A 19,747-nucleotide genomic window follows, 5' to 3' on the forward strand; every position below is an offset into this window, starting at 1 on the left:
TTGATATTTGCTCATTGAAGATGGTAAGTGGAAAATAAAGAGGCTCAGGAGCTCCAGCCTGATAGATCCAGGGGGGACACAGGACATAGGCAACAATCTGGGCAGAAGAGCAAGCTCTCTGCAGGGAGACAACAGTGGGAATATTATGAGTTCAACCAGGTATAATAATGAAATGGTGAATACTAGTGTCTAGGGAAGAGGTATCTGTCATGGTTAATGTTCCTGCTGGAGAATGGTTCTGGGTGTTCAAGGAGCTGTTTTCAACTAATACTGTCTTAATGACTCCAGCATTTAATTAGGTTACGTATAAGAGCACCTCTGCTTCTTGGGTCATTCAAACCTGTAACAACTGAGTAGAACTACAAAATAAACCTATTTCCATCACTAAAACTCAAGAGAGTGAGAATAAAGGACAAAACAAATGCGAGTTACTGAAGCAGCAGGAGAATTTAGAGCCCAAAAGGACCACATCATCTTGTACGACCTCCTGTATAGCACAGGCCACCAATACTATCCCACACCCTAAGCAAGTTTAGTGCTTCCCTATTGGAATGGATGGAATAAGCCATCACTCAAAAGTCATCCAGTCAGAGCACCTAAGATGTATAAAGAGATAAAGGCTCAATATTACAATTATTAACTTTTTCAGCTTATGTCCCAATTGTGTTACAGATTTGGTTTCTGGAATACACTGCTGGACAAGATAGATGTGCACATGTAGGGGTAACAGTAGCTTACTGATTTTGCAGTTGCATCACCTAAAGCTAGGTCTATACTAGCACTTTTGTCAGACAAACTTTTGTTGGTTCGGGGGGAGGGAACTCTCCCAATCAATGTAAGTTTCACTGACAATACTGTTGTGGACAGCGCTATGTCACTAGGAAACATTCTCCCTCCACTCATTGAGGGTGGTTTAATTATGCCAATGGGAGAGCTCTCTCCTGTCAGTATAGAACACCTACACAGGAGGCCTTACAGCAGTGCAGTACAGCTGTGATGCTGTAAGGTCTGTAGTGTAGACACAGCCTAAGGGTATGTCTACACTACGAAATTAGGTCTAATTTATAGAAGTCGGTTTTGTAGAAAGCGATTTTATACAGTTGATTGTGTGTGTCTCCACACAAGTGCTCTAAGTGCATGTAGTTGGCCGAGTGTGTCCACAGTACTGAGGCAACCGTCGACTTCCGGAGCGTTGCACTGTGGGTGGCTATCCCACAGTTCCCGCAGTCTCCGCTGCCCATCTGAATTCTGGGTAGAAATCCCAGTGCCTGATGGGGCTAAAACATTGTCGCGGGTGGTTCTGGGTACATATCGTCAGGCCCCCGTTCCCTCCCTCCCTCCGTGAAAGCAAGGGCAGACAATCGTTTTGTGCCTTTTTTCTTGAGTTACCTGTGCAGACGCCATACCACGGCAAGCATGGAGCCCGCTCAGAAAACCGTCACCGTACGTCTCCTGGGTGCTGGCAGACGTGGTACTGCATTGCTACACAGCAGCAGTTAATTGCCTTTTGGCAGCAGACAGTGCAGTATGACTGGTAACCGTCATCGATGTAGTCCTGGGTGCTACTTTAATCGGGCACCTGGGCAAACATGGCAGTGACTCAGCCAGGTCATTTCCCTTTTAAGTTTTGTCTCGTAGCGATTCAGTCTTTTAACCTCCAGCCAGCAGAAGATGATGGCTAGTCGTCATACTGCACTGTCTTCTGCCGAGCACCCAGGAGATGATGATGGCTAGCGGTTGTACTGCACAGTCTGCTGCCAGCAAGATGTATAAAGATAGATGAAGTGGCTCAAAACAAGAAATAGACCAGATTTGTTTTGTATTCATTTTCTCCTCCCTCCCTCCTTCCCTCTGTGAAATCAACGGCCTGCCAAACCCAGTTTTGAGTTCTATCCTTGAGGTGGCCATTCAGTTTCTTGCAAAGCCATCCTCTTTGTTGATTTTAATTCCCTGTAAGCCATGCCGTCAGTCGCCCCTCCCTCCATCAGGGCAACAGCAGACAATTGTTCCGCGCCTTTTTTCTGTGCAGACGCCATACCACAGCAAGCATGGAGCCCGCTCAGATCACTTTGGCAATTAGGAGCACATTAAACACCACACGCATTATCCAGCAGTATATGCAGCACCAGAACCTGGCAAAGCGATACCAGGCGAGTAGGTGACGTCAGCGCGGTAACATGAGCGATGAGGACATGGACACAGACATCTCTTAAAGCAGGGGCCCTGGCAATGTGAACATCATGGTGCTAATGGGCCAGGTTCATGCGGTGGAATGCCGATTCTGGGCTTGGGAAACAAGCACAGACTGGTGGGACCACATAGTGTTGCAGGTCTGGGATGATTCCCAGTGGCTGCGAAACTTTCGCATGCATAAGGGCACTTTCATGGAACTTTGTGACTTGCTTTCCCCTCCCCTGAGGCGCAAGAATACTAAGAGGAGAGCAGCCCTCACAATTGAGAAGCGAGTGGCAATAGCCCTGTGGAAGCTTGCAATGCCAGACAGCTACCGGTCAGTCGGGAATCAATGTGGAGTAGCCAAATCTACTGTGGGGGCTGCTGTGATGCAAGTAGCCAACGCAATCAAAGATCTCCTGATATCTAGGGTAGTGACCCTGGGAAATGTGCAGGTCACAGTGGATGGCTTTGCTGCAATGGGATTCCTGAACTGTGGTAGGGCCATAGGCAGAACCCATATCCCTATCTTGGGACTGGAGCACCAAGCCTGCGAGTACATAAACCGCAAGGGGTACTTTTCAATAGTGCTGCAAGCAGTGGTGGATCACAAGGGACGTTTCACCAACATCAACGTGGGATGACTGGGAAAAGTACATGACACTCACATCTTCAGGAACTCTGGTCTGTTTCAAAAGCTGCAGGAAGGGACTTTATTCCCAGACCAGAAAATAACCGTTGGGGACGCTGAAATGCCTATATGTATCTTTGGGGACCCAGCCTACCCTTTAATGCCATGGCTCATGAAGCCATACACAGGCAGCCTGGACAGTAGTCAGGAGCTGTTCAACTACAGGCTTGAATGCCAGCCTTCTGTTGCTTGGGCAATCCTCTGGGGTGGAGTGGCCGGAGGCCGGCCGCCCCCCACCACCACCACCACCACCACCACGTTCTTGGGCATCTGGGTGAAGAGGCTGTGGAACTTGGGGAGGAAGGCAGTTGGTTACACAGGGGCTGTAGCGGCGGTCTGTGCTCCTGCTGCCTTTCCTGCAGCTCAACCATACGCTGGAGCGTATTAGTTTGATCCTCCAGCAGCCTCAGCATTAAATCCTGCCTCCTCTCATCATGCTGCCGCCACCTTTCAGCTTCAGCCCTCTCTTCAGCCTGCCACCTCTCCTCCCGGTCATACTGTGCTTTCCTGCACTCTGACATTGTCTGCCTCCACGCAGTCGTCTGTGCTATGTCAGTATGGGAGGACACCATGAGCTCAGAGAATATTTCATCACGAGTGCGTTTTTTTCACCTTCTAATCTTCACTAGCCTCTGGGAAGGAGAAGATCCTGTGATCATTAAAACACATGCAGCTGGTGGAGAAAAAAAAAAAAGAGAGGCAGTGGTGTTTAAAAAGACATTTTCTAGAACAATGGCTACACTCTTTCACAGTAAACCTTGCTGTTAACATTACATACACAGCACATGTGCTTTCGTTCCAAGGTCGCATTTTGCCTCCCCACACCACATGGCTAGCCCCTCACCCCCCCGCCCCCACCCCGGGCTAACAGCGGGGAACATTTCTGTTCAGCCACAGGCAAACAGCCCAGCAGGAATGGGCACCTCTGCATGTCCCCTTAAGAAAAGCACCCTATTTCAACCAGGTGACCATGAATGATATCACTCTCCTGAGGCTAACACAGAGAGATAAAGAACGGATGTAGTTTGAATGCCAGCAAACATACACTGCAATGCTTTGTTCTACAATGATTCCCGAGTACGTGCTACTGGCCTGGTGTGGTAAAGTGTCCTACCATGGTGGGTGGAATAAGGCTGCCCTCCCCAGAAACCTTTTGCAAAGGCTTTGGGAGTACATCCAGGAGAGCCGCAAATGCCAGGGCAAATTAAACAAACATACTTGCTTTTAAACTATGTATAGTATTTTAAAAAGGTACACTCACCAGAGGTCCCTTCTCCGCCTGGCGGGTCTGGGAGGCAGCCTTGGGTGGGTTCGGGGGGGTACTGGCTCCAGGTCCAGGGTGAGATAGTTCCTGGCTGTCGGGAAAACCGGTTCCTCCGCTTGCTTGCTGTGAGCTCTCATCTTCCTCGTCTCCAAAACTTGCCTCTGTGTTGCCTCCATCTCCACTGAAGGAGTCAAACAACACGGCTGGGGTAGTGGTGGCTGAACCCCCTAAAATGGCATGCAGCTCATCATAGAAGCGGCATGTTTGGGGCTCTGACCCAGAGCGGCCGTTCGCCTCTTTGGTTTTCTGGTAGGCTTGCCGCAGCTCCTTAAATTTCACGCAGCATTGCTTCGGGTCCCTGTTATGGCCTCTGTCCTTCATGCCCTGGGAGATTTTGACAAAGGTTTTGGCATTTCGAAAACTGGAACGGAGTTCTGATAGCACGGATTCCTCTCCCCATACAGCGATCAGATCCCGTACCTCCTGTTCGGTCCATGCTGGAGCTCTTTTGCGGTTCTGGGACTCCATCATGGTCACCTCTGCTGATGAGCTCTGGCCAGCGTGGCAAGCTGCAGGTGACCATGCAAACAGGAAATTGAAATTCAAAAGTTTGTGGGCCTTTTCCTGTCTACCTGGCCAGTGCATCTGAGCTGAGAGTGCTGTCCAGAGCGGTCACAATGGAGCACTCTGGGATAGCTCCCGGAGGCCAATACCGTCTAATTGCATCCACAGTACCCCAAATTCGACCCGGCAAGGCCGATTTAAGCGCTAATCCACTTGTCAGAGGTGATTAAGGAAATTGATTTTAAGAGCCCTTTAAGTCGAAAAAAAGGGCTTCATCGTGTGGATGGGTGCAGGTCTACATCGATTTAACACTGCTAAATTCGACCTAAACTCCTAGTGTAGACCAGGGCTAAGCTTACCTTTGCTGATTCAACTTCATTCACACCATTCCTTCTGATCCTAACCAGCACTTTTCCTCACTCTTGGAGTTATTTTGGAGTGTAATTTTACATAGACATCCAAACAGATTACTTCCATTACAAAATGTGTAGAAACATCCATATAGCAACAACTAGATATTACCAGTGGAATATTACAAATTCAGATTAGCTGTAACAGCAAAAATAAACAAACAAAAAAACAAACAAACAAACCACACAAAGCTCCAGCCAGGATGGATGTAAATGGAGTATCCAAAAATGGGAGCTGTTTAGTTGTAACTCAGTTCTTGCCTGTGATGGAATGACATTCTAGACATCTAGTATAGTACTTCTACAGCCTATGCCTCAGAAGAGTCGGAGTAATCCTGCCAGAAGAAAGCTAAACTTAAAACTAAATTCAGCTGGCCAGAAAAATGCTGCTCCTGCAGGAAACAGGAGAAGAAACTAAGCTTATCCACCCACTTTAGCTTCTTTAAAAAGGAGTACAGGAGTGATGTTACATAAATCTTACCCTCATTCCCCAGAATGCTGCTAGAATATTGTATAGGATGGCAGTAGGTAGAACCACTGGGGCAGGGGGTGATACAGAAATCTACAAATCATGACTGGTGTGGAGAAAGTGTTATTTACTCCTTTTCATAACAAAGAACTCGGGATATTAATAAGCAGCAAGTTTAAACAAACCAAAGGAAATATTTCCCCCCCCCCCCACACACACACACAACGCACACTCAACCTTTGAAATTCCTTGGCCTTCACAACATCCTCTGGCAAAACTATAACAGGGCTCAAAAAAAGAACTAGATAAATTCATGGAGGCTAGGTCTATCCATCGCTATTAGCCAGGATGGACAGGGATGGTGTCCCTAACTTGTTTGCCAGAAGCTGGGAATGGGCGACAGGGGATGGATCACTTGATGATTATCTGTTCTGTTCGCTCCCTCTGGGGCACCTGGTACTTGCCAGTCGGACAACAGGATACTGGGCTAGATGGACCTTTGGTCAGACCTAGTATGGCCATTCTTATGTTCATTTACCTTAGAAATCTCAAACTATTCTTGCACGTCCTAGTTTGGTAAAGATATACTACAATTGTGTTTTGGAGAAACCAATACATCCTATGCAGCCTTACAATATATGTAAGGTCACAGAATAAGGCATTATGAAGTGTCTTCAGTGAAGAAAATGATAGTGGATTTCAGTGATGGGTAAGGTAATTTAAAGCTTGTTTCTGTGCTACCCATCACTCGTATCCTGGTCATTAAGGGCATTCAGCATGTATTTCTGGCCTTAATCTTAGTTACTTACACAGTTCATCTTAACACTGTATGTGTTCCTAACCAGTGCTCAAGAGGTTTTTTGTAATATTTGCCAACATTTTATGTTGATTTCACCTGTGACTCATTCTTCACTCAAGCTGCTAGAGGGAAAAAAAAGTAGCTCATATCTACACTGTTCTTCAGCTAGTAACTTCAACTGACCCAAGTTTCTGCTAGTTCTCCTCACCCCTCTCTTTTCTGTTGAAGTTTTGGAAGAGTATCATACAACAACAAAAAATTAAATTTTCAAGAGGTACTCATGCACTACAAGAACCAAGCTGGATGTTTATTATATTTTATCATTGTGCACCGCATCATCTCTTTAGATAGAAAGGTAAATGAATTACAACTATTCATATTGTCTATAACCAGACTGTTATTCTTAACCAGTACATACTTCCAAATAAATACCCTAAGCATTACTTAAGCAGACACCTAGTAATTTCAATACTGTGCTAATGGAAAGCAAGTGTATTTGACAGGTACAGCATAGTCTTTGATATACATAAAATTAAAGCAGTTTTCTGTACTTCTAAGCCAGCATGTACATAATCAAATCTGGTTGCCATTCCCATGGTAGCAGCAGAACAGGGAGAGAGAGTTAACACCCCTCTAGACAGTACACCAGAAGAGTGGAGGGGAGAACCCTCCCACCCCCCATGGGTTCTCCCCTCCACTCCAAGATGGGATTAGAGTTGCAGTGCTGGAGCAGAGGGTGCTACAGTGGGTGGTTGATGCACCTTTAGTGAGTGAGGTGATGAGGCAGTGGCAGCAACAGCAAAGGAGAAGGACACTGGCCTATGACCGAGACCCTTTGTCTCCCCCCATGAAGTTGCACCTGGGTGGGTTGGTAAAAGAGAAAAAAGCTCTGTACTAAAGTTGGGAATCACTGAAATAGGTGGTTGTCATACAGAGTCCGTGCATCATATCGATTATGCACCACACCAAAAGCAGAATCTGGTCAACAAGCCAGCATAAGCTATCTGGTCTGATAAGTGAAAAAGAGACCTACGAGGTAAGTGGCTGATGCCACCTCTTCACTGCCACAGGGTGCCCCCTATGCTATTTCGCAGTCAGGACTGCTGGCTGCTCAAAGTTATGGTGTCTTCCTTCAGACTACCATAAATTGTGGGGCAGCCTCCTGGAATCAGCCAGCAGCCCCCAAATCACTAGAATGCAAAATTCAAGTTTATGCCACCTTTGTATCCCTAGAACTACATTTGTGCTCTTCAGATATAGCTAGGGACATGGTGCTTACTACTTCTCTCAAGATCTGAGAGAGACTCTTGGAGACCTTTATGAGATGCCAGTTCTTGCATTTCAAGAGCTTCTAAACTTTGGGCTCACTTAAAGATTCAAGGTACAGTATTTGCTCTTGCAAAGTTTTAAATTTACATGTATGATACCAAATGACACACTAATCACTCTAGTTCCCATTTATTTAAACAGATAATGACAATAGAAGTTTTTGAACCCTCACTTGGGATAAGGGTACAACCAATAATTGTATCAGATACAGAATTTTAGTTTCCTACATGGTCAAATATATAAAAGTTTAATGAGCAAAGTTTCTCATTAATGCTGGTCAACCAGAAAAGTCAGTCCATGATTTGTCTATTCAGTTAGAGCAAGCTTCTTCTTTAGGGATTCTGGCATTTCAGGTGGAGGTGGACGAGGAAGTCTGAAATAAACCTTGACAGAATCGTAGATGAACCACTGTAGTGCAGTCAGCGTACCAATCATAATAATACGAGCAAACAGACCCTTCCATACCCCTGTTGAGTAAAGCATAAGCATTAGCGACTGGGAGACATTATTATACATAAAACTCCTGTCCAAGTTAAAGTTTTTACCTTTGAATCCAAGCCTCACAAGAACCTGTGAAGCCGAACTGCCCTTTTCCTTGTTCAGCACAGACACCACAGAGTCAGCAGGATGAGAAACAATGGCACAGAAAACACCAGCTGAAAGAAATGTATCAATACAGTATTTACTGTTTGCTATAGTAGAATCAAAGGGACTTCACTTAATAGCAGTTACCTGCTAATGGAAACAGCGCCACATTTCTGTGCAACTTAGTAGCCAGGCAGCAGGGAGAATGTGGCTGCCATAGCTCTTAAATCCTGACAGAACAGAGTCTGCTCTTGTGTGCCTTGGGAGCCCTGGTCTGCAGTCGTATGCCAGCCTCACCTCTTGTGATAATCTCTACCCTATCCCAACAGTGGGTCAATGCCCATCTGATTCGCTAACCGAGCGGCCCTGTGCACCGCTGCTCTGCTCCTGTAAATCTCCTCTGTGTAGAGGAGTTTCATTCTGACAAATTTAGGTGCAGACAGGGAGTTTCATTCTGACAAATTTAAGGGTGTCAATTATGTAATCACTTCCTCCTGCAAGCCTTCCTTTGCTCTGCTAAACTAGTGCTCCTTCTGCCAAAACCTGTACCTCTTACAGCTTAGGGGACACAGGATCTCATGATTGCACTTTACATAAAGAGCAATGTTCATGGCATTTCATAATTCAGTTGAGAATCAATAAAACCAAGACCATTTTTCGTGTAGCTACTCATTCTTTTCCTAACAAAAAAGTTTTCCCTCATTAAGATGTTCAGAAAAAGTACCTAATTTTCAATTATAGTTTCTGGAATCACAGTAGTAAAAACCCAGGACATAAGACTGTTCATAGTTTTCAGACACTTCTGAAAGAATCAGTGTTCAAAGGCCTCCTTACCAATGTAGCCAGCTATAAATGTGACAACCAATTGTTCTGGCTTGGAACATTCACTCCGGGGCTTCGGAACCACATACTTGTAGAGAGCTTCAACTGTACGTTCAAAGCAGGCAAATTTCATCATTGTGTATGGAATCTGTCTCATCCATAAAGGAACAACACCTTTGTAGAACCTTAAAAGTGGAGAGAGTCAGAATTGTAGCAAATAATAGCCTACTCTGGAGTGCAATTCTACTCTGAAAAGAAACTAGACAGCACTAAAGCAGCTCCAATTTACTATCTCAGCGGCCTGTATATCTAAGTTGTCTGCTTATTTTTAATTAGGAAATCTAACTGCCAGACCTGAAAAGTGAAGCTGTGTTTCTGGCTGGTGCCATCTACTAAGAAACAACTTAAACAAGTGTTTGTCAGAAAGATAAGCAGTTATGACAGGAAGGAGAAAAGTCAAGGTGATGCCATTTTGTAGTCATTTCCCTGTTGTAAGTGCAAGTTAATAACTCATGTCTGCATACCAGCCAAGTCCTGATAGTGAGAAATGACATGTAGATCTACAGCCATTGATATCAGAACACAGGCAAATGTGCAGGTATATTACTCTCACATGCCAATGACTCAAGCATCTTTGACTGTACAACAAAAAGTTGCTGAATATCAGTTGACTGGAACTACCAGAAACTAAAGTTAACAAGCAGAACTCAGTACAAGAGATATCCACAAAGATGGATCTAAGGAACATGTTGACTACATTAACTTGCTGACTTCAGCAGCCTGTTTTAGCAATGTAATGATTTCCTGATATTCTGTTTTGATATACAGAATCTTCAAAGTACCCTTCACTATTTATGTACAATATATGACAAGGCAGAAAGCATCGAAGATTTTACTTAATGCTATAGCCACTGTTAAGGCTAAACAGAAGAATTATTTTCCTTCGCTAATAAAGGATCAAGAAACTTCTTATATTCCAGGAGAGAGAAACTGATACAGATACTTACGCCCATACACCTTCTTCTGCAAACATTTTTGGAGCAGCTTGTCTCAAAGTGTTAGCATATCCAGGCTGGGTCTGGATGCGAACCTTTGCAGCTTCCATTGGAGCCAGAGCAATATCAGCAAAAAACTCTGCACTGGCAGAGGCAGCCAAGTAGAGTGATGTACGCCACAAATATGCATTCTCCTGAAATGCAAATGGAACCAAAAATTTTATACTGAAGTATTCTTTCAAACTGAATTCAGTATTTCTGTTGTAAAGTGAATTAGCTACACAAACATGCAACACACAAACTGGGTTTCAAAAAAGTGTGGTAGACAACTTAAAGCTTACCTCTCCTAGAATGTTGCCATACAGGACTTTGAACACTTCATAGAAACCAAATTTGCAGAGCCCTTGCATTGAGTATCCAAAAAAGGTTGGAGCCCATCCCTTAGCCAGACCACGAAAGCCATCTTCTTTAACTGTAACTGAGAATCCATTGAAGATGCTTTTGTATTTTTGTGGGTCCACCTAAACAAATTGGAAAGTTAGCTATATGGTACAGGCAGTAGGTTCCCACACACCCCCATCCACAGTAAGTTTTCTACCCTCTTCCCACAGTGCCATTATACAGATTTCTACACTAAATTAGCTTTACTTATAATCTTAACGGTCGTTAGTCTCAATTATTAGGCTTGCTGCTGTCAGCTGAAATTCAGTCTGTAGATACTGACATGAGAAATTATGCTATTTCAAGTTATTTTTACTGTTTGTTCCATATCTATAGTCTCAAAAGATGTGGCCCTTTGACTACATTAGAAATTTTGCAGGATAGCTTTCCACAAAACCCTTCAAGTGTGGGCACATTTATACTGGCATAACTGTGCTTATGCCAGTTCCCTGAACTAGAATAAGCAGTTACATCAGTATAGCTGTTTCCACACTTAAGGGTTATGCCAGAACAGCAATGTCAGTTAAGAATGTGATTTTACTGGACATGGCTATGCTAGTATAAAATATAAGCGTAGACTGAGCCCTTAAGCTCACCTCACCATTTGCTCAGCAACAGAAGTAGTATCTCAGTTACTAGTTGGGTTTTTTGAAACTACAAAAATATGAATTATAAAAATCTTACTGCAGATTCTTAAGTAATCTTGGGCCTAGCTTGTTGCCCACCTCACTATAGACTTATCAAGGCCTCACCTTCCTTCGGTCTTATTTCCTGTTCTTATTTTTACTTCTGTATACCAGGAACACACTGCACAAGATGTAAACTTTGTGAAAATATGTTTGAGTGATATTTCAGTAATAATCTAGTATTCAATTCAGTAATGTTCTTAGAGCTAGACTAGCTTTACTGTTGTAAATACTAAAGGAAGCTAATCAATTTAATACTACTGCTACATCATGAGATTGTGATAAAGATTTAGAGGAAGTCTCACTATTTCTTGATTTTGTGCATTTAACACTCGACATTAGCTTCTCTTATTTGAGACTCAGGGCAATATGAAAGGAGGAGAATGCCATACAAAGCCATAAGAACTGACAGGGATGACGATGGAGCAAGTGGAGCACAGATCTTTTAAAAAAAGTCAAGACACTAGATTTCATGTATACTAAAGAGACAGTTTATAAGTTAATAACTCAGAAGTGTCAAGCATGTCTATTTAATTACTTTAAAATTCAGAATCCGATGGCTCTTTAGAGCCTGTTTTATGGAGGCAGATTCAGAGTACAACGTTACAGAAGTGCTCAGTTACCTGCATACTTTTAGAAATTATGAATATTCCTCTATTTAGAGTAGAAGGAAGTTTACTATAAGTAAAACATTTAACAAATTGCAGGTTTTATTTGGTAAAACATGAATATTTATTTGACTGCAGTGGTTTCAACCCAAACCATGTACAAGAGTTTATGATGCCTTCACCTGAAGTATAGTGTATCTGACTGAATGCTAGTTAAGTTCACTGCATCTTTCATAACGGGATCACAACTGCCCCCAAAAATACATCAACTTCCACCGTTAAAGCAGGTTTAGAGATTTCTGAATGACATGCAATTCTAAATGAAAGGATAACAAAACTGTTGCACAGGCACAAAGTTCACATTCATTTCTCCCAGTCTCAGAAGTTTTATCACAATTATATGTCTACTAGCTCTAGAAACACTGCTCACCTCACACAGTAACCTGAAAGCCAGTGAATTTCTAGCAGTTTAGAGATGTGCTTTAATCTACCTCACTCTTTGAGCATAAGCCTTTGGCTGAACAGCTGCTTAGTTGTGCCATTAACCAATGAATGTATAATAATTAGATTCTTATTTTTCCATTTAAGTAATGTATACATTCAAATGGAATGGGCATTCAGTTTCTCCAAGTCTACTTAATCGTGTTTTACCATTTGACTGCTGGCCTACAACACATTTTCGTATAGTCATTGATAGCTAACCATGCAAGCATTAATTTGATCTGGAAACTCAAGTAATTCCAAGTTTTAGTATCATTTTAACACAAGCGTTAGCTTCCAACTGCTATGCATTTTCCATTTGTTCAGAAGAAAGCCTCAAATTAAAAACTCAATCCAATATCCATGCACATAAGTCCTCTGTATTAATTTTCATATAACTCTTACATATGCACATCATGCATCTCAGATACTCTGAAGGTAATTTTATTTCCCCCTACTTCTGGAATTCTGAGAAACAGGTATATTATTCCTATGCCCCCCCACACAGGTGTTTCACTAGTCTTTGGTCACAAGATACTTAAGACAATTGGTGGCAAACTTTTGAATAAAGTTTTGCCATGAGTTACTCAAAAGCACGTTTCTCAACTGTAATTGAGATTTCAGCCTGGATTTGTTTTAGCCAAAGTGGTTAGAAGTTTTCCCTATTCATCTGCATCACATGGATGCAAAGTTCTTTTTATTAATCCAATGGATGTTCATTTAATCCAAAAAGAACATTAAAGCTTGCTTATTTCTTCTTTCTACCTAGCACTAGTGTTAAGGTATTACACTATACCCATTGTAAAACTCAAACATACAGCCTCTGGACTAAATACGAAAATAGAGTAAGTTAAAGAAGCTTTGGAGTTTGTTTCCTTCAGATACAAACCTGGATACGACATTTCACTAAATCCAGAGGTACGACTGCAGTGTGCGTCAGGCCACAACTTAGGACCCCACCAAAACCACAGAGAGCATAAAACTTGAGCGAGCCATATTCACAACTGTATTCCTCTGCAGCAAAAAATAAAGACACCATGCTTTTATATAAGCCTCATGCACAGCTAGTGAACATCTTGCTTGATGGATAACTTACTCCTCCAGCTTCTGTTAGCAGACATGTATCACACTTCATTACCATGCTTTGTAAGTTTTACCACATTCAACATGCAAAACAAACCTGAATTCTGCATTTAACCAGGTCTAGGGGAACCAATGCTGTATGTGTTGTGCCACAGCTAATAATCCCACCAAGGCCACAGAGGAGAAAGAATCTGCCTGAGCCATATGCACAGCTATACTCCTCTGTTTAATCAGAAAGAAAAGTGTTAAAGTTTGTACACTTAACTGTACAAGCCTGTGAAGAAGATACTGTTAGTATTTCATGTTTAAAATCCAATCTAATATGCTTGAGGATTATTGGAAACGGAAGTGGTTGCCTTAATGATGTCTATCTTCCTGAGACAGATACTAGTTGACTAATGGGTAGCTCAGATACTATGCCACTGGCTCCATTCCTAATTTTTTGGACCAAAGAAAGAGCAGCTAGTTTGAGTTCTGGGCCTACCAACTTGAAAGTGTCCATTTACATTCTCATTTGTCAAAGTTTTCACTGAGGGAGCTTGTCCTTTTAATGAAATATTGAGCCAAATATTAAAGTTTTTAATTTAGTAGTGCACCTCATTCTTTACAGTTGAGTTTTATTTAGGTGCAAGCAAAAATTTAACAGATTGAAGAAAGCCTTTTGAAGAGATAGGCAGTGAAACAGTTAGGATTCTGGCCTAGTCTGCACAATGATGCACTGGTTGTAAGACCAGGTTAGTTGAATCAGTGCAGCTTTGGTAAGGACACTTACATGAGCATGATTAAGCACATATGTAAGAGAACCCATATACATGAAGTCTCACTGGTTTAACAATACCTCTAGTTCAGTGATCTCCAACCTTTTTATGCACAAGACCACTTTTGGGATTTAAGTGCAACCCAGGATCTACCCTGCCCCTTCCGTGAGGGGCCCATCCTACTCACTCCATTAATAAACCATTCAAAATTGTGTTTAAACTGGCCTAAATATGACCTTTTCTTCAATGTCTCAGCTGCCCTTAAGACTCCAGAAAGTAGCTGTGAAAGGATAATCATATTTCACTCTTATATTTGAGAATATAAACAAAAGCAGGGACACACTGGAAGCCTTAGTAAGGCAAAGTAGCTTCCTTACAGTAACAATTAAGGCTTATTGGGAAAAAGAGCTCTTTCCTTCCAACAGCAAGGGCTTCAGTTTTACTAGACCCTCCATTAGATGGTATGATGCAAGACGATCCACAAAGCAGGATCCAGCAAGTAAGTATACTTTAGCCCAGCAATCACCACCTTCCCGGCAAATTTACTCCTTATTCTTATTGGTGCGGTCAAAGGGTTTAGCATCTCTACTTTCATATGGGCCTCAGAGACCTGCAATACTACATGGCCAAATTCAAACATTAAGATTCAAGTTTAAATAAGAGGTCCTTAAATGTACTAGCCAGAACATGTCCAGATTTTTAAATTAAGGTCAACCAGAAGCAGCTTCTGTATCTAAAACTGTATGGAATCGTAAGTTAGTAATGTAACAGACTTATTTACTTTAACGTATTAAATGTGCAAGTTTTTAGCCTGCCTGGTTTTGAATGTTTAATTTCACCTGTAATGTGACTACACACAACAAATGCCACCCTGCGAGTTGCTTCTGTTCTTTAGGCGTTTATTAGGAGTACTTGCCAGGAATCGATTACCGGGTCTGATGAAGACAAGCTAAGTCAATGGCAACGCGCTCTCCTGTGAAGTCTGTTCTCCACCTCCCTAAGAGGTGGAAAGTAAGTCGGTGAATAACCTTGAACTTGGGCTCTCAAGTACGAGGCACAAGAGCTGTTTTTCAATGTTTCTACATTAACCCAATTTCCATTCAAATATGGACTGGGACAAGTCACAAGTTGTTTTTTCCTCACTCACTAAATCAATCTAGTGAAGAAATGCATCATTCACCATTTTCTTACATAATAAGAAAGTAAAAATTAAGACACTAAGTATACACAATTATGCAAGTTTGTATACTGTATATTCTCCTGGTTAGCAAGTATCAAGTTTATTAGGCTATATTTACTTTAAAAAAAGTAAACATGTTTTAATGCTTATGCCAATCCATGAAAACTAACTCTTTAGGAAAACTCAAATGCAAAACCAGGATAAGTTCATCAAAGTTCCCTGGCTTGCTAATGTATGATTAAAATTGGTGATTTAAATCAATATATCAGCTTATTTCTGAAATGTATTCATTTGTAATTGTATGTATCCTGTTAGCTTAAGAGCTTAAAGTATTTCAAATGTAAAGGTTGCGTGTACTTTTTTTTTAAACCATAGTTTATCTAGTGTTCTTGCCTTTTCAATCAGAAAGAAAATACATGTTCAGTCCTATTACTGGAGGATTCCCATTATCCCAAAGCAGAAATACTCAAAGTAGTCTTGCATCCAAAAGAGTCTTATTCTTGGATGTTTCCTTCACATGAAGCCACACTTAAGTATTTTTAACTTCGTTACTGTATAATAAAATTATTCAGCAGAGACAATGACAAGTGTTACATTTCTTCAGTTTACTAGGAAGTCAAGATCCAGGGACAGCATCAAATGGCCTCCAAACATAAGAAAGATTAACGTTTAAGTTATTTTCTTTATTCTGTTTAGGTTGGAGTCTGGGACAACTTTCCAGAAGAATACACTGTGGTCAATACCACCTCTACAGTTTCTCAAGAATAATTCAGAGTCTTGGTTAGAACAAAGTCAATCAAAAGGTACAATAGTTATTTCCTCAGGAACCAAATAAAGCCTCTCTGAAATGATAATAGGACAGAACTGATAAGCCAGTATTAATATAGGGCATATTCTACAAAAGTCATTACTACACTTTTAAAAATAGTCTTGACAGAGAAAGGATGATCTTATGCTAGGTGCACTTGACTAGCATCAAAACTAATGGATTCTGTTCCCAGTGTCTGTGTGCAGCCTTGGGAAAGCCACTGTTATCTATGAAGTGGTGATTACACTTTTCTACATCCTGGAATATAAATTAGTATGTGAGGTGCTCAGTTACTCATCACTAAAGAAAAGCCTGGATTTATCCCTCTATGGCACTCTTAGTCTCTTTGCAGCACATTAGCGTCTGTGCAACCAAGAAGGGAGAAAAGTACATAATGAAGCAGGAGACCATCTTTCTTTAAGAAAAGATGTCACCTTAGCTGCATATTCATTTTATAATAAATCCCAGCAGTTTAACTACGGCCCATGGGACCATCCTGCCTGGCCCCTGAGCCCCCGGCCCCTCACCGTCTGTCCTCCCCTCCCCCACAGCCATGCCGCCGCAGGGCTGGCTCCATCCAGGCGGCAGGGCTGTGAGCTCCTGGGGGTGGGGGAGTTGAATAAGGGGCAGGGGATCCCAGGTGGCAGTTAGGGGCAGGGGTCCCAGGAGGGGAGAGTCAGGGGACAAGTAGCAGAGGGGGTTGGATGGGTTGCAGGTTCTGAGGGGGGCAGACAGCCTGGCTCCCACCCACTGTTTGGGGAGGCACAGCCTTCCCTACCCAGCCCTCCATACAGTTTTGCAACCCCAATGTGGCCCTCGGGCCAAAAAGTTTGCCCACCCCTGGGCTAAAGCACCAGACCATGTGTCCGGAGACCTGGGCTCTATTTTCAGCTCAGCCACTGGACTGCCAGGCGTCCTTGGACAAATCACCTCTATGACTGAGTTTCCCAGTCTATAAAATGGAGATAGTGATATAGACCTCCTTTGTAAAAAGAATGGAGATCTAATGAAGAAAAAAGTGCCAGTATTATTAATTAACTGGAAACTTTCCTTGATACAAACATCACTCGCTGATTTTTTTTTTTTTTTTAATTACTATTGTTACCCACACAAGATTATGGCCATGACATGATAGAATTTTTCATTTGCCACACTGCAGAGTTTGACAGCACTTTATGTCTAGGAAGATACCTTGATATCAATTTTTTGAGACAGAAAAAAGCCATTTCATAGACTCATGACTGTGAAGCACTGGAAATTTGGCTAAGATATTCGGAGAGAAGAGGGTGGTACTTTGACTAATTGATGAAGTTGTCTAGATTTCCAGTTTGCATCCAATTACTTTTAAAAATGTACAGAATTTGTACATCCTTCAAATGGACTTCACATTACAGAAAAAAAAATATCAAACCATGTAGGATTTTCAATACATGCCAGATCTATTCCCTCTATTAGCAAGATATTCCTCTTCCCTTTAAAAACTCTGGTGGGGGCCATAGGAAATTTACTTTCTACAGATAACATGCCCTTACTTTAATTTAAGACATGGATAGTGGGCCCAGTCTATGGCGGTGTGTGCCAGGGAAATACCCAGAGGAAGGAATACATGACTGGCAGTCCTTGTAGTCTCTGCCCACGCTTCCCTGGGTGGCTGTGAACTAGCAGCAGCCACACTGCCCTGTGCCCAGCACCTGGCACAGGTTTCAGGAGCTCACGCACTGGAGAAGGTGTCCGCTCTGGCTCTCCCAGAAGCGGGGGACGCAGGCCTGCGACCTGACCGCGCCAAGGTTACCGCGGCAGAGCCGGGCCCAGAGTCGCCCCGGGTGTGGGGCGACCGGACCCTGAGCACCTGGGACCCGACACAAGCCAGGAAGGAGCCGAGACTGGGCGCGCCTCCCACGCCCCGTGCCCTTCCTTGCCCTCCAAAGAGCACCGGAGAGGCCCGCGCGAGGCGGCCCCTCCCCAGCCAGGCCGACATGCAGGCGGGTAGCCCAAGCTCCTCCCAGCTCCGGCGGGCAGAGCCCGTCCTACCCCCGGGACGGAGTGACTCGGGAGGGCGACCGCGGCCTCCCTTCCAGCTGCTCCATTTACCTTCGGCGACAGCGGCAGCCGCCAGGCTCCTCCGGGGGCTGGGCGGCTCGGTGGGGTCCGGGCGCTTCCTCACGCCGTCCTGGAGCAGCTGCAAATGGGGCGCGTGGAATGGGTTTAGGCGGGCGAGCGGCGCGACGGACGAGAACATGGCGGTCTGGGGAGAGAGGCGGACACGAAGCGGGAATTAGCAGCGGCCGCGCGCTCGCCGGGGCACCGGCCGCAGCCCCGCAGCGAGCAGGACCCAGAAGCTCAGTCCCGCGCGCTCCGGGGAGAGCACGCGCCAACTCGGCCCAGCTCACTGACACTCACCCTCTAAAATGGCGGCGGTGGCGGCGCGCGCTCTAGGTTCCGCTGCTCCACCGGCACCTCCGCTCACAGGCCGGATAGCGACCCCGCTCAATGACTTTGTCCTTCTCCGACGCAGGGGGCGCGGCAACCGGCCAACAAGTGGGGATGTGATTGGCGGAGAAGCTCCGCGGACGCACGTCACCACACTGACGTCCTCGAAAACCCAACCCTCGTCTTCTCTCACGCCTGCGCACTCCTTTACACCTCCCCTTCCCCCCCCCTTAGCGTCCGGTGCAAGGACCGTGGGGGCGGGGCAGGGCGAGTCATTGACTTTCCTCGGACTACTGGGGACCTGGCCCTAGCCCAGCCTTGCTGAGTGCGGGGGCTGATGGGGTGACGCTGCTGGGGTCAATGGATGCGGAAAGGAAAGTGTCCTAGGTCTAGACAGTCCACTTCTGTGTCTACACGGGGGCATTTGCCAGGTGGTTTTAAATCAGTCCCGCTAACCCGGGTGGGAAGGGGTTCCATCGTGGCGCGGGCTGTAACGGGCCATCTCTGCGGCCTTGGCAAGTTGTGACATCGGCGTAGTTGGGCCAGACTTAGAGCCAGGCAGAAAGTGCGGCCCCGCCCGCCCCCGTTAACCAGACAGGTAAGGCCGGTGCCAGGTACCTCAGTACACGTACCTGATTGTTAGCTCCAGGGTCTGCCCCACAAAATCCCCTGCCTGGCCAGGCCATCCAGTCACCTCTTTGCAACTCCTCATCCTGGCAGGCGCGAAGCATGGTAGGTATCCCAAAGCCCAGTGCCATCCTGGCTCATGACAGCTGAGTCCTTCCGAAAGACACAATTTCCCTCTGTCTCTCTCTCTCTCTCACGTGTTGGAAACTATGCCAAGGAGGGTGAGCGTTCTCTTAGAGAGTGAGGAGACACTGAACAAAATAGTGGGAACAAGTTGTTTTAAGCACCTGTGTTCACTGTGCTTTTAAGGGACAGATACTGACCTCTGTTACCTGCACTCCTGTAACCACCCCAGGGGGAAATAGCACCTCTGTATCTGAAAGCAGATTTTCTCTCTATATATGTAAAGTTAAATTTCACTGCAAAGTGCTTCCCAAAGGATATAGCTAAATTGCTACATTGTATATCGTTGTGCAGGGGTGGTGCATAGGAAAGTAGATTTTTGGATCTAGATGGACTAGAGTCCGTGCACCTTTTGATAAATAT

At 44.2% G+C, this 19,747-nt stretch overlaps 2 protein-coding genes and 1 non-coding gene across 4 annotated transcripts; all 3 read right to left on the reverse strand.

Moving 5' to 3' along the window:
• Positions 1-3,251: 3,251 nt before the first annotated feature.
• On the reverse strand, positions 3,252-4,787 carry LOC141980540 (myb/SANT-like DNA-binding domain-containing protein 7). Its single transcript, XM_074941849.1, has 2 exons — positions 4,125-4,787; positions 3,252-3,536 (listed from the first exon to the last, which is right to left on the reverse strand). Exons 1-2 carry the CDS (start codon positions 4,770-4,772, stop codon positions 3,522-3,524), a joined length of 663 nt encoding a protein of 220 aa, XP_074797950.1. The 5' UTR covers positions 4,773-4,787; the 3' UTR covers positions 3,252-3,521.
• Positions 4,788-7,811: 3,024 nt separating this feature from the next.
• SLC25A3 (solute carrier family 25 member 3) lies at positions 7,812-18,699 on the reverse strand. 2 transcript variants are annotated; one of them, XM_074941850.1, is made up of 8 exons: positions 18,545-18,699; positions 18,236-18,389; positions 13,205-13,329; positions 10,442-10,621; positions 10,113-10,294; positions 9,118-9,290; positions 8,244-8,354; positions 7,812-8,165 (listed from the first exon to the last, which is right to left on the reverse strand). In XM_074941850.1, exons 2-8 carry the CDS (start codon positions 18,381-18,383, stop codon positions 8,005-8,007), a joined length of 1,080 nt encoding a protein of 359 aa, XP_074797951.1. In that variant the 5' UTR covers positions 18,384-18,389; positions 18,545-18,699; the 3' UTR covers positions 7,812-8,004. The 2 variants fall into 2 exon arrangements, with proteins under 2 accessions (XP_074797951.1, XP_074797952.1); XM_074941851.1 differs by lacking the exon at positions 13,205-13,329 and adding an exon at positions 13,496-13,620.
• Positions 9,617-9,856, reverse strand: LOC141981098 (small nucleolar RNA SNORA53). The gene has a single exon (XR_012637655.1). It is a non-coding gene; the product is annotated as a small nucleolar RNA SNORA53 (small nucleolar RNA).
• Positions 18,700-19,747: the final 1,048 nt, after the last annotated feature.

The sequence above is a fragment of the Natator depressus genome, chromosome 1, assembly GCF_965152275.1.
Source record: "Natator depressus isolate rNatDep1 chromosome 1, rNatDep2.hap1, whole genome shotgun sequence".
Classification (NCBI taxonomy): domain Eukaryota; kingdom Metazoa; phylum Chordata; order Testudines; family Cheloniidae; genus Natator; species Natator depressus.